The sequence below is a fragment of the Eucyclogobius newberryi genome, unplaced genomic scaffold (genome assembly GCF_026437365.1).
Source record: "Eucyclogobius newberryi isolate DKJ021-1_F unplaced genomic scaffold, fEucNew1.0.hap1 SCAF_10, whole genome shotgun sequence".
In the NCBI taxonomy this organism is placed as follows: domain Eukaryota; kingdom Metazoa; phylum Chordata; class Actinopteri; order Gobiiformes; family Gobiidae; genus Eucyclogobius; species Eucyclogobius newberryi.
Window position 1 is genome coordinate 18,662,052 of NW_027315724.1, and position 21,777 is coordinate 18,683,828.

Consider the following 21,777-nt stretch of genomic DNA (forward strand, 5'->3'; position numbering starts at 1 on the left):
GTAAAGGCATAACTACAAACTAAAAACGTAGCTGAGCCACTTCTTTTCTCTGTTGTTTTTTACGCTCTGGATGTCCCGTGTTTTGTGCAGTACGTCCGAACGTGTCTCCAGTCCAAAGAGTCCCCTCACCTCACCCTGGTCCACAGCAGCACCATCGAGGAAATGTTCGACAAAGAAATCTGTGCCATCGGCGCCGTGGTCAGCCGCAAGTCCTGCGCCTTACCCCTGCCCCTGCCTCCCAAGAGACGCCCCCCCACGGTAAGGACGGGCACTTCACTGAGGACTGTCACGTGGGACAGAGCTTTGAACCACGTTACAACTATGTTCCCTCATCAAAGACTTCCCTCGAGTTGTATTTTAGCCTCATTCACTATAATTTAGTTGATCTTGTTTAAAGTGACGTGTGACAGGTTTTTACAACGTTGTAATTTTGACTATTTTTGTTGTATTTATGACTGTTGTACATTATAGTTTTACACTAATCGAGTAGGTATTTGTGGCAAAAACTTTGAAAACACTCATTCCAGTCAAAATGTATGCAGAATTCACACAAAGAAACAACCTTTTTAACCCCCAAATACAAATCAAAACATTAATAAAATTAAGTCTCTTTCATATATTTTTATTTGTTAAATTACAATTATTGTGACATTAGATGAGTTTTTGCTGGGTAATTTCTCTAGCGTGATGTCATTAATTACAAACAGGAAGTGAAATTCTAAACATAAAAAATGTGCTATTCTGTGATAACATATTTATGATTTTTAGCTAAATTAAAAATATATTCATCTTAACTGCATTTTAGTTCAATGAGCAGTCCGACCTGTAGGGGGCACTTTAAGAGGTTGTGACATTGAGACCATTACTCATGTCTAACTGTGCTCATTACTACTACGTGCTTATATTAGCTTGTCTATTGCCTGACCTGCCTAACCCTCCTACATTCTGTTAAAATGCAGAATGGTCTGTAATGAGCCCATAGGGGCGTCAAAACAAAAAAATGGTGACTCCATCCATCCATCCATTTTCTACCGCTTGTTCCCCTTCGGGGTCGCGGGTGACTGGAGCCTATCCCAGTGACTAAGTCTCTCAAATGCGGAAGATTCAGCACAAAATATGTAACTTAATTCACCTCAGATTTAGTGTTTAGTGCATCGCTTGGCTGCCATGTTTGTTAGACAAGAACAGACCACACGCTTCTCTGATTGGTTAAATCCGCCTGTCGATCACACCCTTCGGATATAATCCCAGACCGAAACGTCTTAAAGTATTTTCAAAGCGCGGCTGGTCAGGCAAGCGTGTCGGGGGAACACGCCAGCTATGGTTTATTTCCCTGTGGTAATTCCGTCTGTCACCAGTAGGTGGAGTGCTAACACGGGAACGCCTTACTGGTAGAAAATCATGCGTGGTTACGACTAAATGAGTGTGTTTAGAGGCAAATAACACCCAGTTTTGTTTAGTTATCACTGCGCTTGACTTACAGGAACAAAAATGCTACAACCCAAGATAAAATCAAGACTTTTATGAATGGTAAATCAAACTGTGTCAAATATGTTATTGACGGTGCACTGGTTCTCCGGGTGGCATAATTACATTTTATTAGATAAGATAAGATAAGATATTCCTTTATTGTCCCACATGGGGAAATTTCATTGGTGCAACGCAGGAAGATACAGAGGTAGATACAGAAGAACAGATCACTTATAAGAAGTCTGAAAAACACTTTCAGTAGAAGATCTCCTATAAATAAATAAAAACTCCCATAGACAAATAAATAAATAAATACATAAATACATACATAGGAAGTGCATGAACATTAGTTTTTAAAAATGTGCTTAATTTAGTTCTCGGTCCGTCTCACTTTAGATTTGTTTGTTGAAACTCAAATCGTCTCAGCTCGTTTTTTTCTAGATTTGACCCACTTCAGACCAAGATTTAGTGTCGTAAAGTAAAATGAAGTCTTGTTCTTCATCTTAAACCTTATCTGAGATCTGTTGTTGAACATGGTGATTGCTTAAGCCAAATGGGAACAGAATACTACAGCAGGCTTGCATAATTTCCTGCAGATGCAACAGAGATGGCGTCTTGCGTAGTCACATAACGCGGTTACAACAATGAACCCTTTCTCTTACGCCGCCACCTGCACCGAGCCCGGCAGGTGTGCAAGCAAACATGTGCCTCCTGTGCCTCGCTTTTATGATGTAGAGCGAGAGTCTGCCGCGCAGTACCGGCCACTTACAAATACAACCGTCTGACCCCTTTGCATTATTACTGTCACTAGATCAATGGATTTATTTTAGTATATTTCTGACTGATTTCAATGTATTTTTCTTTTCTATTGTACTAAACTATATGTCAGTAAAAATGAGAAATGCCACTCGACTTGAAACACAAACAAAATATAAAAATAATAACATTGTAATAGTAATAAAATAATATTATTCCTATTATTGTTTTGAAATTATTATTATTTATAATAATAATAATAATAATAATAATAATAAATTTAAAAATTATAATAATATTAATAATTATAATTATATATTATTAGTTTTTATGGTATAGTGCAAAACACATACTTTGAAGATGTACAACTAGGTAGCGGGAAATGCACCTTTTCAGTTTGGCTGCCATTAAAAGTAACAACAATGACATAACTCCTCTGCGTGTTTCCTGGTCAAATGTTTAACTGGCCTTCGTTAAAGAGTCGAATTGCTTGTGGCTCTTATTGGCCGCTGCAGAGCCGGCCCCCAGTGCAGGGGTTTAGGACAGTAAAATTATAGAGACCTATTGTTGTGACCGGGATATAAATCATACAAATCACTTTTAATCGAGATTCAATCATTTTTAACTCTGCATCTTCTTTTTAATGGAGCGGTCCACAGCCACTCCTCTGTCAGTAAAAACATGTGGTTTGGAGTTGAGACTTTGAAGGGGGAAAAATTGACTATTTTTGATAAATGTCAATGATCAAACTCTGTGTTGATTATGTTCGAACTAAAAGGCTAGTTCACTTGTTTTGTTGTTTTTATGCACACAAATGGATAAACAGTACAAGCTTTTATCTGGAGGCTCCGCCCAGTGGGCAGGGCTTACTCAGAGTATGATAAATACCTGAGTTCTCAGACTCGATCCACAGATTGAGAATGACTCTTGGATGAAAGTCAAAGTCTTGTTTTTCTAAAACTGTCCAGATTTAAACAACTGAATCTTTTTCATGAAAAGCAGACTAGAAACTATTAAACCTACAGAAGACCCAGAGAAAACGCATGTATCACTGGCATCAACTGTCGATTTCATGCCCCTGCACTGGTCTTGGATATTAAAGTAATTGCAATCAGGATATATTACTAGAACTAGATTATTTTACTCAATACATCACTTTTTTTTTTGCTTAATCTATTGCTGAGGCCGTACAATTATCACATTTTAATCGTGATTCAATCATTTCTATTCTGATCAGTTTGAGGCTTATAAATCCGACCTCTACTGGAAGATAAAACCAAATCTATATGCTAATTATTTTGTCATATCGCCCAGTGCCACCTATTGGCATTTTTTCCCTTCCTTCAAGCAAAACGATCCAGTCTAAAATGTCTTTATCTGTTCAATATTTTACGTCATAAGCAATTAAATGTGCTAAAAACTAATCAAATCTAGATTACTATTCTGAAGTAAAGTAATTTACTTTAAGAAAGGCTGGATATTAAATTGTTGTCGGACATGGATGCATGTTAAAGTTAATGACTTGTAAACATGAGAGACTTCCAATACAATGTAGTAAATACCTGCTATAATGAGGCACAAAGAGAGGTCTAGAGGAGGTGAAACGCTCCGACACAAGCATTTCCACTGATAACCACACACCGCAAGAGAAGAGGCACGAAAACAGGAAGTCAGGACTCTGTAACAGGCTCCGATTGGCTCGCCTGCGGTCACGTGACTCCCGTTTGCCCCGCTGACACGCTCTGATCCCCAGCGTGACGCCACAATGACCCGGTCGACCTCGTGTTTGTGCTTGAAACGTTCAACAGTTTGGTCTTTTTGTCTTCTGTCGGCTGCGTTATGCATTTAAAAACGAGTCAAATGTGAGGTTTTGAGAGTTACGTATCGATAAGCGACATTTTATCATTGATTGTAGTGCCATTTTCTGCATTAAAATATACATATTCATAACAAAAACTCTGGAATTAAATCAAAATGTCAAGAAAAAGACAGAACTATTGCTGATTTTCTTCACTTACTCTTCATTTGTAAATATTCTCTGCGTAGAAGCCTTCAGCAGTGACCGTATTTCAAACTTTATTGGGTTGATTCATGTTCGGTGTACAATAGAATCATTTGTTTGATTAGTTGACTCCTAAAATAAGCGTTAGGTGTTTTTATTGCTCCAAAAAATAACTTTGAAAAATATGTGTTCTCACTGTGAGCACTGTCGCCTTCCCGCAGATCTGACCTGTAATGAGCCTTTTTGTCACTTTCCCTTTCAGCACATGCAGACCGGTGTGTGGGAGGTTTCAACCCCCTTTAAGATTGTTCTGGTGAACGCGAGTAAAGTGAACGCAGAGGAGACCGCCAAGGTAAAACCATTACATATAGAGTATGTTATGTATGGTATGTATGGTATGTATGGTGTGTATGGTATGTATGTTATGGTATGTTATATATGTATGGTATGTATGGTATGTTATGTATGTTTGTTATGGTATGTTATGTATGTATGGTATGTATGTTATGTTAAGGTATGTTATGGTATGTTATGTATGTTATGGTATGTTATGTATGTTATGGTGTGTTATGTATGTTATGGTATGTATGTTATGTATGGTATGTATGTTATGTATGTTATGTATGTTATGTATGTTATGTTATGGTATGTTATGTATGGTATGTATGTTATGGTGTGTATGATGTGTATGATGTGTATGTTATGTTGTGTATGGTATGTATGTTATGTATGTTATGTAATGTATGGTATGTTATGTATGTTATGTATGTTATGGTATGTTATGGTATGTATGGTGTGTATGTTATGGTGTGTATGGTATGTTATGGTATGTTATGGTATGTTATGTATGGTATGTTATGTATGGTATGTTATGTATGGTATGTATGTTATCAAATCAAATCAAATCAATTTATTTTTGTAAGGCCCAAAATCACAACAACAGTTGCCTCTGAGGGCCACAGGGAGAAATGAATCAACAATGTCTGTGGTGGCGATGAAGTCAGACAATGTCTGTGGTGGCGAGGGAGTCAGACAATGTCTGTGGTGGCGAGGGACGATGTCCCAGGGTCCTCTGTCCTTAGACTCTCCTTCTCGGCCAGGAAAAACTCCAAAAAAAACCTCTTTGGGAAAAAAGCGTAGAAACCTGGAGGAGTTCCAGTGAAGGAGAGATCCGACTCTCACAGACGGACACGAGGGAGACTGGAGCTGGACCCACTCTTCAGGCAGATGAGGGACCGACTGAGGCGAACTGGACCCACTCTTCAGGCAGATGAGGGACCGACTGAGGCGAACTGGACCCACTCTTCAGGCAGATGAGGGACCGACTGAGGCGAACTGGACCCACTCTTCAGGCAGATGAGGGACCAACTGAGGCGAACTGGACCCACTCTTCAGGCAGATGAGGGACCGACTGAGGCGAACTGGACCCACTCTTCAGGCAGATGAGGGACCGACTGAGGCGAACTGGACCCACTCTTCAGGCAGATGAGGGACCGTCTGAGGCGAACTGGACCCACTCTTCAGGCAGATGAGGGACCAACTGAGGCGAACTGGACCCACTCTTCAGGCAGATGAGGGACCGTCGGAGTCGAGCTGGACCCACTCTTCAGGCAGATGAGGGACCGTCGGAGGCGAGCTGGACCCACTCTTCAGGCAGATGAGGGACCGTCGGAGGCGAGCTGGACCCACTCCTCAGGCAGATGAGGGACCGTCGGAGGCGAGCTGGACCCACTCCTCAGGCAGATGAGGGACCGTCCACACAGGGCAGGGACCACTTCACCAGGGGAGGGGCATCTGGGTCCACAGGTCCTCAGGAGTGAAAGAAAGAAAAAGAAGGCGGTGAACAGTTTGCAAGTGGAATCAAAAAATAAATATTGTTTGATAGCATAAGTAGTCAGAAGAAGAGGATAGTGCTCAAGCTGTCATACTTCCCCCAGCATAATTACTCCTAGGGCAGCATAGCTAAAGCTGTGGGTTTATGTTTTTGTTCCTAACTACTCTGACCATAAGCGATTTCGAAGAGGAACGTTTTAAGCCTGGACTTAAATGAAGAGACTGTGTCAGCATATTTAACATGGGTCGGGAGCTGATTCCATAACACAGGAGCTTGGTAGCTAAACGCTCTACCTCCTACAGTACTTTTAGAGACTCTTGACACCACCAGAAGGCCGGCATTCTGAGAGCGAAGAGCTCTGTTTGGATGATATGGTTCTATAGCATCTTTGAGGTAGGATGGGGCCATGTCATTTATGGCTTTGTAGGTCAAGAGTAGAATTTTGAATTTGATTCTAAACTCGACAGGGAGCCAGTGAAGCGACTTCAGCACCGGCGTAATGTGCTCTCTTCTTTTAGTTTCTGTCAGTTATCCTGCTGCTGCATTTTGAACCAGTTGAAAGCTTTTTATGGAGCTTTTAGGACATGCTGCGAGCAGGGAGTTACAGTAGTCTAATCTAGTCGTTACAAATGCATGGATAAGTTTTTCGGCATCACTTTTAGGCAGGATTCTTCTGATTTTGGCTATGTTGCGCAAATGGAAATAGGCTGTTTTACAAGCTTGATTTATATGAGCTTTAAATGAGAGCTCCTGGTCAAATAAGACTCCAAGGTTTCTTACAGTAGAACTGGAGGCTACACTAACATTGTCCAGTGTGACTATCTGCTCAGATAGAGCGTCTCGTAGATGTATGGTATGTATGGTATGTTATGTTATGTTATGTATGTTATGGTGTGTATGATGTGTATGTTATGTATGTTATGGTGTGTATGGTATGTATGTTATGTATGTTATGTATGGTATGTTATGGTATGTTATGTTATGTATGTATGGTATGTATGGTATGTATGGTATGTATGTTATGTATGGTATGTATGTTGTGTATGGTGTGTATGTTATGTATGATGTGTATGATGTGTATGATGTGTATGTTATGTATGGTGTGTATGATGTGTATGATGTGTATGTTATGTATGATGTGTATGATGTGTATGATGTGTATGATGTGTATGATGTGTATGATGTGTATGATGTGTATGTTGTGTATGTTGTGTATGTTGTGTATGTTGTGTATGTTGTGTATGTTGTGTATGTTGTGTATGTTGTGTATGTTGTGTATGGTGTGTATGGTGTGTATGTTATGTATGTTATGTATGGTGTGTATGGTGTGTATGATGTGTATGATGTGTATGTTGTGTATGTTGTGTATGATGTGTATGGTGTGTATGTTGTGTATGATGTGTATGTTGTGTATGATGTGTATGTTGTGTATGGTGTGTATGTTATGTATGGTGTGTATGGTGTGTATGGTGTGTATGATGGGTATGGTATGGTATGGTATGTTATGTATGGTATGGTATGTTATGTATGGTATGTTATGTATTTAATGTTATGTATGTTATGTATGGTATTACATTCTCAAGTGTTTTTATAAACGTGTATCAGTGCCACTGCCACGTGCACAAAAGTCTGGGAACTGATGTTTGGTCATTTTTTACATGAAGTGGATTTTCTGCATCTCCACAATGAACATAAACGTTTTAAATATCCACCAAATTTTGTAATATTCCGTTTGTCGAAATATGTGATTTTTAATATATATATTAATTGTACCATTTGCACAATACATTAGGTGCCTCTTAACATGTACTAAAGTGTAGTTTTCCTGATACTACTTAGTTAATAAAAGTAGGGCTACCCAGTATCTGCCAGGGCAACTTTTATGTTCTAAAGGTTCTGTTTTGCAAGGAAGGAATTTTTGATATATCATTTTAAAAGTTAGTAGTTAGTCATTTTTAAAGTTAAAAGTCTTTAGTTATAGTTTAGTCTTGGTTTTGTTCCCAACAGATTTTTATTATGACACAATTTGACTTGTAAATAAAAAAATATATTAATTAACTTGCAATATACTCACTACATATAAATATGATAAACATAGTTATTTTCTCATTGTGTTGCCCTAATGAAGATATAATAAAAAGTTATCTGATTTCTCTTTATTATTAAAACATGAGTTTTGTGAGGCCGTTAACCACGCCCCCTTCGCCGCCTTCCTCAGGTGCAGGTTCGGGCGGGGCTCTTCCATGGGGCGGAGCTGCTATGCAAACCGGCCGTGAGCAGCGAGAGCAGCGGCCGCTCCGATCACGCCTGGAAGGACAGCACTTTGGAGTTCGACATCTCCGTGTGCGACCTGCCCCGGATGACCCGCCTCGCCATCGCCATCTACGCCGTCATGGACAAGGTCAAGAAGCAGAAGTCCACCAAGAACACCCACATCAACAAGTACCAGACCATTCGCAAGTCCGGCAAAGTGGTACGTCCCGTGTCCGTTTACGACGACTTAAAGAGCCCCCTACAGGCCTGACCACTAATTGAACTAAAATGGAGTCAAAGGAATAATAGACGATTTTTGGCGCGCAATCAGAGTCTCATTCCTCGTCGCGTGGACAGTCGAGTAGTTCTCCCACATGTCAATCATTCCCTGCGTGCTACTGCACACCTGCAGCCTCGTTCCCAGGATAGCAGCACGTTTCCCTGGCTGCGCATGCATAGTTGATATGCTGGTGTGTGTTTAGCGAGTTCCTTCAGTGTACAGTACAAAATGACGACAGAGAAAGACTGTGTTCGAGCTCAGAAGAGACGGAAATCTGCGGAGATGAGAGATGCGATGTGATCCGTTGCGCTAATAAACAAACGCACGTGTAGCGAGGCTGGAGGGTGGAGGGGTGAGTGTGCGCATGCACATTTTTAAAAAGGGACTAACAGTCGCTTGTTCTCAAATCTGTGAAAAATTCTCTATTATTCCTTTAAGATAAATATATTAAGAATTTTGCAGAAAATGTATAAACATTTTTAAGTGTATAATTTCACTTCCTGTTTGTAATTGATGACATCACACTAGGAAATTACCCAACAAACGCTGGGCAAAAACTCATCTAATGTCACAATTTTTTATTTGACAAATAAAAGGACAGTTTTAAGTTTATGCATAATTTATTTGTATAATTTATACAAAGAAACAACTTTTTTTGGACCTCTGAACAATAATTCTACAAAATAAAGTTTGCTCTCATATATTTTTGTTAAATAAAAAAAAACAATAGATACGTTTTGGCCCAGTGTGTGATGTCATCAATTACAAACAGGAAGTACAACTATACACCTACAAAATGAACTATTCTGGGACACGTTTTTTATATATATTTTTTTAGCAAAATGTGAAATATATTCGTCTTAACTCCATTTTAGTTCAATGAGTCGTCCGACCGGTCAGAGGCATTTTAATGCCCAAAACATCCCACTCTAACTCTTGATGTCATGTAATAATGCTGTATTTTCTGATCGATTAGTCTTTTCCCCTAATCTGTGCTTTGATTGGTCCAGCTCTATCCTATCGCCTGGGTCAATACGATGGTGTTCGACTACAAGGGCCACTTGAAGACCGGAGACATCATTCTGCACTGCTGGTCTTCTTTTCCTGGTAAACAAACTCTACGCAATGTTTTTCCCCCCGGTTTGAAATGTCATTATTTATGTTTTTTATCTTCGTTGTATTGTCTGGCTTTGCAAAGTGGCTGTGTTCAAGGGCAACAATTTGATGGCATTGTTATTTTTTATCGAGGGCAGGGACATTGAAATGACCAAACAGAAAGGCCACACATTTTAAACGTCTTTTTTTTTTTTTTTGCTTGGGGTTTGCTCCAAAAACGTCATAAAATGGGCTTAAAGTGCATTTGACATGTTTTTGTTATTGTCTAATATTGACTTTATTTGGTGTTGTACATATAAATGATAGTTTTACACCAATCGAGCAGGTGGAGAAAACATTGAAAAATCTGTAGAAAATGACAGGAAGTGACATCACACCAGAGACCCTCATTCCAGTCAATGTTTATGCAGAATTTACACAAAGAAAACACTTTTTTAACTCTTTAAACATTAATTCAACAAAATAAAGTTGCTCTCAAATAATTGTATTTATCAAATAAAACAAATAGTGGGATTCAAGTTTTTTCTGAGTGGTTGCTTGGTAATTTCCTAGTGTGATGTCATCAATTACAAACGGGAAGTGAAAGTATATATCTAAAAAATGTGCTATGCTGTAATTTTTTTATAATTTTTAGCAAAATGTTAGATATATTAACTGCATTTTAGTTCAATGAGTGGTCCGACCCATAGGGGGCACTTTAAGTCCCTTCAACTGATCCATCTCAACTGAACTATCTCATGAATAATTACACTTTTATTTTGTTTTACCAAATAAAATATGCAAAAATATTGACATTGTGATACTAGTAGAATTTTTTGCATATTTTACTAAATTACTCTGACAGCGCTACACTTTTGTTGCTTGTTTAGAGAACTTTTTTGTGCAATACATTTGACACATTCACTGTTTTGATGTTTAAAATGGGTTTTGTATTAAGTTTGTGAGTGAGTAATTAAGGACAAGGAGAATATCATATATCATAACCGACTTGCACACGATGGAAAAAATAATGTCAGGACTCAACTTAAAAATAGACAAACAAAAAAATAAAAAACATTAGACAAAAAGGGACAATTATTCAGAACTTGATATGCTCTATTTCCTCTTTTTTCATTTATTTTTTTCTGATGCTACTCCCTTATATTTTTACTTTTTTTTTTTTGTGTGTGTGTGTCAAACTCTGTGGAAATTCCATACGTCGCTTAAACCGCTGCCGTTTGCGTGTCTCCGAACAGATGAACTTGAAGAGATGCTGAACCCGATCGGAACGGTCCAGACGAACCCGTACACGGAGAACGCCACCGCGCTGCACATCAACTTCCCCGAATACCTGCCTCACCCCGTCGTCTTTCCCCCGTTTGACAAGGTAACGGGACAGTTCTCTTTGTTTAGTTAAAAGTTCCACTACGTAACATTTCTGCTAGACGGTGTAACGCCCCCTCTCGTCTCCATGGAGATGTCACAATATCAGATTTTTGTGTCGCTATTATTGTGAGGAAAAACATCACGATTTAATGATTATTTACGATTATTGTGACAGGAAATATTACATTTTCTTTCATTCTTGTGGTCTGACATGTCACTGTTGAAATTGAACTTTCTGAAAGACAAAATCAAGTTAAATTTGACAAGAACAGTCCGATAAAAAGGTTATTTATATTTAGGTCTATTTATTGGACGATAAATTTAACTTAAAATATACTTCATTTTGTTCTAAAATTGTCCCGATTGTCATTTTTTGGTTCTTTCAATTATATTGTGACCAAAATTATCCCAATCATGGATTAAAACCTGATAACCATGGCGTCCCTGTTGCCGTGTCGGAGTCAGAATTCATGTTTTCAGAGGTATTTTTGATCACTAAAATGACTATTACTGAATACATTTTTTATAATTAACAGAAGCATGTTAAAACATGTCGTTAAACGTATTCGCTGAGGATTAATTAGCACAAAACTGTGAAGTCTCAGAAAAAATTGACATGTCAGTCATAAAAATGTGAAATGTCTGTCAAAATTGTAGAGACATCACTTCACACCTTAATTTGAAAGTTCACATGACTTTTTATGTTGAGTCAGCCATTTTTGCAGCATTTTTCACTATAAAAATATTACACTCGATATTCACATTTGCAAAAACATTATACACAATTTCGATACGTCGCCCAAGATGTAAACGATATTCACGTTTTCAATCAACTTTTCTGACAAAACGCCCATTTTAACACTTACTGACGGTTTGTGCGTGCATGATTTCTGTCCGTAATCGTTACCGTCGATCGGGAGCGACTGAGCGGATTGAGAAGGCGGCCGCTCGTCGTGATGGGAGCGGGTGATTACGACGAGCGGCCGTTGGAGTGGAAGAGGATGGAAACGCACTCAGCTTAATGGGCTCTTATGTCGAGGCTGTTCTGTGTCACGTGGCGCTCGACTGACGTTTCTGTGTTTTATTTATCTGTTATTTCAGATTCTGGAGAAAGCGGCAGAAATCGCACGCGATGACTGCGCCCCGATGGTGAGTCGTGTGAATTACAATTACAATTAAACATGCACGTTTACGGGAATAACAGCGTATAATGAGTCTTTAATTAGTCGTTTTTCTGGTTATAAAGAAGATTTTCAGATGATTTCATTCCTAAACTAAAGTATTTACAGTTGTAGTTAAGTTATTACAAGAAAGTTTACATTTACGTTTATCTATTTTCACTTTATGTGCGTTATGTGCTTTGTTTTTGTTGTATTTTGTGCGTCGTAATCGTTATTTGGACTATACAGACGACTATAAAACGTATATACTGACCTTTTTTAACGAATGTAGAGGCGATGTTTTAAAACAAAGTAGTAAAATAGAATAAACTGTTTGGTACACGTGTCTAGGATCGGTCAGACGCCATATTTGGTCAGAAATGCATTTAAAACCTCTAAATGTACAATTTAAAGTGACGTATGACAGGTTTTTACGATTTTCCATTGTTGACTTTACTTGGTGTATTTATACCTGTTGTACGTATAAATAATGGGAGTGTCTACAGAGCCGAAACTGCCATGTAATTTTGTGCTGCGGCTCCTGAAACTGCTGCGCTATTTGACCTCGCCTGTTAGGGTTAAGGTTAAGGTTAAGGTTAAGGTTAGGGTTAGGGTTAGCGTTAGCGTTAGCGTTAGCCATGAGGCTATATGGCAGTGACCACAGCTCGATATCTGTGTTTTACTGTGTTTTATCTTTCTTTTTATTTATGTTTTTTGCACAAATTTCCTTTACGTAGGACTACGGCGTCAATAACCACCGCCACTAATACTGTTGCGAAAGCCTCCTACACCTTTAATACCGACTGGCAGTTACGCCCACTCCCTTCGTGCGAGCGCCGCCCACAGTGACAAACATAAATAGAATAAAAATTATAAATTACATGAGTAAAAGGTAAAGCTGTAGAAAATCCTCTATCGTAGTGGAAACATGTAAAATTGGTTAACGCCTGGAAATCCAATTAAGGTCGATTATTTTAGCAGTCGACTAGTCAAACAGTTATTTATTTTGTGCATTGAGACGTTGTAAATACATTATCAATAAATAAAGTTGGAAATACTGTGATTTTAGTTGATATTTACGAACAACATATACATTTTAATCATTTTTTTGACGATTACGATCAAAAATGTGGCCTCATTTGTTTGTTATAGTCGAATAATCACAGTTACTACATTCGCCGTCGTGGCTTTAAACTGAACGTGGTGGTTTTCTTTAATGCAGTACAAATATTACTTCTCCCAAGAGGATTTAACGAGGTGTAGGACTGTTGCTTTCACCTCTCTCTGGGTGTGTTCATGGAGGCAGGTCCGAGCGTGCCCCGTCGGGTCTGCGGGGCGTCCCAAAACCTCGGATTAACCTGGGATTCGCTCGGCAACAACACGCCGTTTTCGATTTCAGTTGTAGGTCATTGTGTGTGTCATAGTTTGCTCATAGTGTGAGAACTTCCTCAGCATTTTTTGTTGTTGTTGTAATTACGCTGCGACTGCAACCTCTTTGCGGGCTACTAATGAAGTGTTTGGTGGGCATCAGCTCCGTTTATCCCGTTTCTCATCATTAAATGCACCGTAGAATAAGAATACAGTTAGTTTTGGTGTAGAAATCGTCTCTGTTGAGCCTTTTGCCTGTGGTCTAACGCAATTACGCCCTCTGGTGGCCGTTTGCAGTCACTGCTTCATAATCGAAGCTATTGTTTTTAGTCAGTTTTCCTTTGTTTATTGAACGATTTGATCAAATTTGACCAGGGAATAATCAACGTGTCAAGAATGTATTATATTGAGTGATAAAAAAAAATATTAGCGCTGCAACTATTATTTTAGTGGTTATTTTGGTGTGTTAATTACATTATTGACTAAATAAATGCTATAATGCTGATCACAGAATATGTCCGACATTTACAAATTAAAAAAGCTGAAATTATTTATTCTATTAACATTTTTGCCACTTTTTTGTTGAAAAGAGTCTTTTTGTTTGTGTTTTAGAGTCTGTATCATCCACTTGACGATTACGATTATCATGATAACTTTTCGCACTTTTAACTTTTGCAACTGTTATTTTTATGTTATTAATCGCTATGTCATTTTTTTGTGAGTGTGTGGGATGAATATTGGCTCGATTTAACGCTATAATAACTGATTGTAATTGTAATCCCAGAGCCGAGGAGGTAAGAAGTTCCACATCGAGCTGAAGGAGATCATGGAGCGCGACCCTCTGTCTCAGCTGTGCGAGAACGAGAAGGACCTGATCTGGACCCTTCGACACGACTGTTGGGAGAACTTCCCTCAGTCGCTGCCCAAACTGCTGCTGTCGGTCAAGTGGAGCAAGCACGAGGACATGGCTCAGGTTTGGACGCTTGCGCTGCACGTTTTTGTGAAAGTAATTTAAAGGAATGGCAGTTCTGGAATGAGGTTTTTTTTTTGTGTGTTTTTTTCCTTTCTTGTTTTTGTTGGTCTATGTTCTAAATTTTATTTTTTAATTTTTTTAACAAATGGTCGCAAGCTAAAAAAAAAAAAAAAAGGCACATATATGATTTTATTTTTTTCTGTTCTAATACAAAAAAATCAAAAGAAAATCAATAAATGTATAATAGTCCCAAGCAAAAAAAACAATAAATATATGACGGCTTTTTTTGTTTTTCTTTTCTTTTTTTTCTTTTTTTCACTTTCTGTTGTGTTGTTGCTTTGTTTTTCTTGATCTATGTTCTAATTTTTTTTAATCAATTAATTAAAAAATCAATACATTTATATCACTCCTAAGCCAAAAATAAATAAATATAAGAATACAATATGTTAATATATATTATATAATAATGTTTTTATTTTATTATTATTTATTTTTTTTACTTCTAATGGTGTTTATTTAAACAAATAATATTGTTGCAAAATAATAATGCCTGTAAAACGGTTTGTTCTTGGCAGCTCCAGGCTCTGCTCCAGATCTGGCCCAAGCTGTGTCCTCGAGATGCTCTGGAGCTGCTGGACTTTAACTATCCTGACCAGTACGTCCGAGAATACGCTGTGGGCTGTCTACGGTACATGAGGTAAAGTCGCCTGAGATAAGTGTTAAAATATAAAAAGCACTATTTATGTGTGGAAAATTGCTGTACTAAATAAAATAAGTACATAAATAAAATGATGGTACAGTTTCCGGGTGTACTGCTTATGAACGCCTCTGAGCATCATTACTACTACTCAAAATTATCATATTTGACTTATTTATGTCGAGTGGTCAAATACTCTCATTTACAGCGTCGTGAAGGTCATTTTAGCTGTGCGTGTCCTTATAAGGTTTGCATGCTCTGTCTCCATAGCGACGAGGAGCTGTCCCAGTACCTGCTCCAGCTCGTGCAGGTGCTGCGGTACGAGCCGTACTACGACTGCGCGCTCACCCACTTCCTGCTGGAGCGCGCCCAGAGGAACCGCAAGATCGGACACTTCTTATTCTGGCACTTGAGGTGAGCGCGCCTTCGGTGGATCTCGCCTTGTTTTATTATATTTGTATATTTATATTTATATCCTCGTTCTGGTGGTTTTCAGGTCGGAGATCCACATGCCGGCCGTGTCGGTGCAGTTCTCCCTCATTTTAGAGGCTTATTGTCGAGGCAGCATCCCCCATATTGAGGTTCTGAAAAAGCAGGTTAGTAACTCATCTTGTCTCGTATCATTTAAAGCGCCCCCTACAGGTCAGACGACTCACTGAACTAAAATGCAGTTAAGATAAATGTATTCAGAATTTTGCTATTAAAAAAATATATAAAAAATAAATAAATAAAAAAAACAGAATAGCAAATTTTATAATTGATGACATCACACAAGGGAATTACCCAGCAATTTGACGAAATTACAATACAATACATTTATTTGACTTTAATTTGTTGAATTAATGTTTATGAGGGTAAAAAACGTTGTTTCTTTGTGTAAATTATGGATAAACTTTGACTGGAATAAGTGTGTCCCTGGTGTGATGTCACTTCCTGTTATTTTCGGCAGATTTTGTTCTTCTCAAACACCTGCTCCATTGGTATAAAACTATAATTTATGTGAACGACAGGTATAAACACACCAAATAAAGTCAACATTATAAAATGGTAAGAACCTGTCATACTTTAACTTCAATGAATGAGTGAATTCATTAATTTATGTAAACAGAAGTCAAAGGTCATGTAACGACGCCGCAAGACTAGGACTTCAAAATGTTCAAAATGAGTATTTATAGAATTTCTCCTCCTTCATCATAACTTTAACATGTTAGTTTCCTGTTCCGTGTTAATGAAACGCGTTAATAAGACGTGTTAATAAGACGTGTTAATAAGACGTGTTAACATGTGGGTTGGGTTCACAACTCGCTCTGTCAACCCAACAGTTTCTCAATGAAACTGTGTGTTCACCCAGAGCAGGGGGCGGGGTTAGCACTATCCGACCAATCAGAAGGATAGAGAAGGAAATTGGCAGCGTAAGGAAATGTCAATCATAATCTCACGAGGAAATAAGAGATCAAAGCCAAAGGAAACGCGTTCTCTTTTTATCTCTCTCTCTCTCTCTCTTTATTGTTCTCTCTCGTTCCCTCTCTTCTTTTTCTCTTCTTTTTTCGTTCTCTCTAGTCTCTTTCTCCTTCTTTTTCTGTCATTTCTCTCTCTTGCTCACTCTTTCTTTCTCTCTCGGCCTCTCTTCTTTCTCTTCTTTCTCTATCTTTATTCTTTTTCTCTCTTTCTCTCTCTCTCTCCTCTCTCTATCCTTCTCTCTCTCTCTCGGCCGCTCGTTCGTGTGGATTCTCTTCTCTGATTGGTCAAAGAGTCGGCCTCTTATGTAATTCGGCATCTTGACCTGATCCGCAGGATGTTATGAGTTCACGCCGTGTTGCCATAGAGATTTGCCCCGATAGAAAGTGACCCAGATTCCCGGTATCCAACCGTTGCCTCGCTTAACCCACTGATCCAGCTTCGCAACACAAGCTTCTAATATTTAATTTAATTTAATAAGGCCTGGAACACGTCAAAATGCTCGTTATGAAACATCCCCATGGAGACGAGCAGTCGCACAAAACCAAACTCTAGAAACAATATTTGACCCAGTATTTCTTTTCAGCCGTCACTTTTAGTTTGACTTCACTGAAACGAACCAGCAGGAATTGAAAAGGTTTCGACGCTCGTGTCCCACAATGCACGTGCTCTTTGAAACAGGAAGTGGTCGCGTAAATAATCACTCTGACGGGGAAGTGAAGAGGAAGTGGCCTGTGGAGTAACTGTCAGAATGAACTCCTCAGAGGTCAAAGGGTAAAGGGCAGGACAGACTGTGACGGGGCTAAAAATACATGACAAGCCAGGTCTATTTTTACAGAGGAAAGCGGGAGAGGAGGAGGAAAGATGAGATTTGGTGTAATAATGTTAATTCAATATTCAACAATATTCATTTATATTGCAAAAGTGTTAGTGTTTATTTATTATTTATTTATTTATTATACATGTATTTTATTATTATTTTGCATAGTCCTGTCACTGTAATTAACACATCAAATGATTGTTCAGTGAATGGAATATAAATATTATTAATAAGTGTTAATATAGAAAAAATGATGTACATTGTATTTGTACTCGTGGGAAACCTTCCTGTTGTTGAAGATGCGCTCTGAGCTGCAGAATAACTAACATGTGGCTCATATAGATGTCCAAAAAGTTTAGCAGCTCGTTTTTGTTTTTTATTGTGTAGATTTTGCACGTTTCGAAAAAGAATGTGTTTTCCTGCTTTTGGTTGATGTGACGAGCCTAAATGGCCTTAAGTGCTTCACTTTTTTTATAATTTTACTTCCTTTTTGTAATTGATGACATCACACTAGGAAATTACCCGGCAAACACTGGGTAAAAAAAAAAAGAATAAATAAAAAATATGAGAACACCTTTATTCTGTTGAATTAATGTTTAGAGAGTCAAAAAATTGTGTAAATTCTGCATAAACTTTAACTGGAATGAGTGTCTCTAGTGTGAAGTCACTTCCTGTTATTTTCTTCAGATTTTTCAACGTTTTCTCCACAAATACCTGCTCGATTGGTGTAAAACTATCATTTATATGTACAACTGGTATAAATACACCAAATAAAGTCTAAAGTAGAAAATCGCACTGGCCTGTCACGCGTCTGGCCTGGAGCCTCTGAAATCCTTGGCGTTCACGCTCGTTCTTTACGCTCAGGTGGAAGCGCTGAGCAAGCTGAAGTCCGTGAACGAGCTGATCAAACTCGGGACGATCAAGACCGCGCGGAGCAAAGCGAAGGAGGCGATGCTGACCAAAGAGGCCATGATGACGTGTCTGAGGCAGAGCGGGTACTCGGACACGCTCTCCGACATACACTCGCCACTCAACCCCAACGTGCTGCTGGCCGCCGTCAAGTAAGAGCGACAACGCACTATTTATGGGCATCGCCGTGGTTTTATTCACTGGCATAACTGTAAGCGGTCGATTTAAATACTTATTCAAGCATTAAAGTCTTATTATTGTGCATTCTTCTGCTAATCAAACATTCAATTAACTGTCAAATAGCTAAAAGAAATAAGCTGTTCAATGCAAATAACAACTGAAAACAACATGAACGTTACCAAAGTAGACGTTCACGACCACTGTCCTATCAATGAACTCCAATATTGTGTCAATCCAACAGAAATGTCTTAAAACGTGTCTTAAAACGTTTTCAATTGGGTTTAATTGTCAGTCGAATGAGAAATGTCTGTCAAATTAATCACAGAACTGCAGGAACCGCTTTATCTTAAAGTGCACTTTTTACATTTTTAGTTTAATCAGCTCTTTTTGTAGATTTTTTTTAAAACTATAAACAAACTCGGTATTTCCCGCCTCTACTCCTTATTACTGCTCGTTAGTGTGATGTTAGGACAGGGCTATTTAACCTTATTTTCCCGACGTGCACTAGTGTAACACCACTTTGGGTCGCACAATCTAGTTAATACAATAAAATAACTCCTGCTAGATTAGATTTTTGTGAAAAATAACATACAAAATTCCAACATTGCTTTGCAAAATTGCACTTCCAGAACTGAACCATAATCAAGTTAGGACTAGACTAGACCCAGCCAGGCCCGAACCAGGACTAACCCAGAATCAAACAAGGTCTAAACCCAAATCCAAAGCAGTTCTAATATAGTGCAAACCCAGAAGTAAACCTGGACACAAGATTTAATTTAAATTTTTTAAATATTTGCAAGATGGGTCATGGGCCGGATTAAATTGCTTGGCGGGCCTGTTTTGGCCCCTGGGCCTTATGTTGACGAGCCCTGGTTAAGATGAACAAGAATTATGATGTAACAGGCTTTTGGTAAACACTACAAACCATTTATGTCACCCTCATTACAACAAGACAAAAGGATCATAATGACAGTAGAAAATAATCCTAATGTCGTTCTAATACACAGTAATAAAGGCTTTATTAAGGGAAGTATTAGTAAAAGTCTAATTAGCAGCAGAAAACTGTTATGCAGGAAACGACATGAACAGGGGGTGCATAAATATGAATTAATAACAAATGACCCACTTAGATATTTGTTAATTAGCCACTGCTCGTGATTATACAGGTCATAATATAATCATAAGAACTAAAAAAAAAACTATTTTAAAATTAAAAGAAACATTAAGTCACATTAAGTTTATTTTTTTAATTCAGGCAGTCAGATTTTGTAAAAAAAACTGATCACAAACTAGATAAAAAGAGCTCAGTAATTGTGAACAATCGTTACATTGTATTGTTTCTTTCTCACAATAACACGATAACAATTTCCATTTTTCGACTAAGTTTTCGTTTCATTTTTTGCCCAGTGTGGAAAAGTGTCGGTACATGGACTCTAAGATGAAGCCGCTTTGGATCGTTTATAACAACAAGCTGCTGGACGGAGACTCGCTGGGAATCATCTTCAAGAACGGAGACGGTAAGAAACTGACAATGTCTCATATTTATAGTCTTAATTATATATTTATCAGGTATTTTAGTGAATATCTTGAAGCAGAAAGTAATAGTAATCGTGAAAGGTTGGCAAATGACGATATCGGCGCCGCTATCGATATTGTTTTTACCGTTATTGAAGAGTCAAAGATGGTAATTTGACCTCAACAACTCAAATAATCTAGTGCAAACAAAATCTACACGCAATAAAATCCAGTTTCAGCCTTAATTTGACGACCGATGACTGGATATATTGTAATTATCGCGGCTTTGTGTTCGTCAATCGTCACAAAATTACTGCAAATTATTCACATCGCGTCACGGTGTGGAAATGCTTTTTACCGTGTTTTACAAATGTGAAAAGTTTGTGAAAAATGTGCGAACTTCACTGCAATTTCGCTTCAATTTATCGCTCGTTTTTGTGATGTGAAAAAAATGCCGACATCCGCGAATATCGGCGTCGATTGTTGGCGTCTGAAAAAATGCACAATTCGCAGTAGATTTGTTGAAGCTGCTGCGACTGAATGATGAAGAGTGAAGTATTTTGAGTCTAATGAGGCGTTCCTAGTTTGAAGTTATTTTAATATACACTTGTTTGTTTGTTTTATTATTCCAATGTCATTACGTCACGGCTAATCGGCGCGTCTTTCGTTCTCAGATCTGCGACAGGACATGTTGACGCTGCAGATATTGCGACTCATGGACCTTCTGTGGAAAGAGGCCGGTCTCGATCTCAGGTGAGGTTTTCAGGGACTTTTTCGGGGACGTTTTCGGGGGGCTTCGGTTTACGTCGTGACCCTTTTACGCGCACATACAACGTCCTCCAAAATAGAAGTTTTTTTAGAAACGTGGGCTCCCTACGTCGTACGCGGACACATCTGGAGTCGGGCCGCGGAGACGTCGTTTTGACAGTCGAGCTGCAGAGAAATGGGTTCAGAGTTCGAACGTGGGACGAATGAAAGGCGCCGGGGGGGATAAGTCCTAGGTCGTGATGCGACTTAAACGTTCACATTTTACAGTCGCAGCCATTTGGACATGTTTTATTGAGGTGTGGAAATGTGATATTATTGTTATTATTCAGCCTAAAAAATTGAGAAATCACTAGTAGAGTTAAGATGGTTCAATTAAATCTGTATTTTAATCAGCTAAACTCAAATCAAATCAACTTCTATTATAACTCCTCACAATATAGAAACCCTTCACGTTTATGTACAATTTTACCACAGTGAGAATGAACTGAAAATGACTTTGGGCAGTTTGATGGTGATTTCTCAGTGCGACAGCGACGGTCTGAACGGTCCTGATGTTACAGAGTCCATACGTGACCTTTTACCTCCGTGAGATGGGAACAGTCTCGATCGGCCTGCGACAACGCAAATGAAAATATGATAAACGATAATATTGAAAGTACTTTAGCTGGAGAATACTTCTTCAAATGAACAAATCATAAAAAAAAACATAAGCTGCAAAATAAAATGACAAAAATAAAAAGTTAAGCAGTTTGTTAATCAATGCATTTACATCAATAAGTTGTAAATATGTTAATGTTTCAGCTCTGTGCAGCTCAAATGTTCACGCTGTTCACCTGATCATGGACAACAGTGA

At 38.5% G+C, this 21,777-nt stretch overlaps 1 protein-coding gene across 1 annotated transcript in view; it reads left to right on the top strand.

Moving 5' to 3' along the window:
- The window catches only part of pik3cb (phosphatidylinositol-4,5-bisphosphate 3-kinase, catalytic subunit beta), a 71,136-nt gene that overhangs the window by 41,438 nt on the left and 7,921 nt on the right, over positions 1-21,777 (top strand). The window contains exons 6-18 of the mRNA XM_072461971.1: positions 91-258; positions 4,491-4,580; positions 8,281-8,535; positions 9,606-9,702; positions 10,947-11,077; positions 12,178-12,225; positions 14,389-14,577; positions 15,153-15,274; positions 15,545-15,688; positions 15,771-15,870; positions 18,417-18,613; positions 20,049-20,158; positions 20,831-20,909. Coding sequence (XP_072318072.1) covers positions 91-258; positions 4,491-4,580; positions 8,281-8,535; positions 9,606-9,702; positions 10,947-11,077; positions 12,178-12,225; positions 14,389-14,577; positions 15,153-15,274; positions 15,545-15,688; positions 15,771-15,870; positions 18,417-18,613; positions 20,049-20,158; positions 20,831-20,909 — 1,730 coding nt within the window. The remainder of the gene's footprint in view (positions 1-90; positions 259-4,490; positions 4,581-8,280; positions 8,536-9,605; positions 9,703-10,946; positions 11,078-12,177; positions 12,226-14,388; positions 14,578-15,152; positions 15,275-15,544; positions 15,689-15,770; positions 15,871-18,416; positions 18,614-20,048; positions 20,159-20,830; positions 20,910-21,777) is intronic.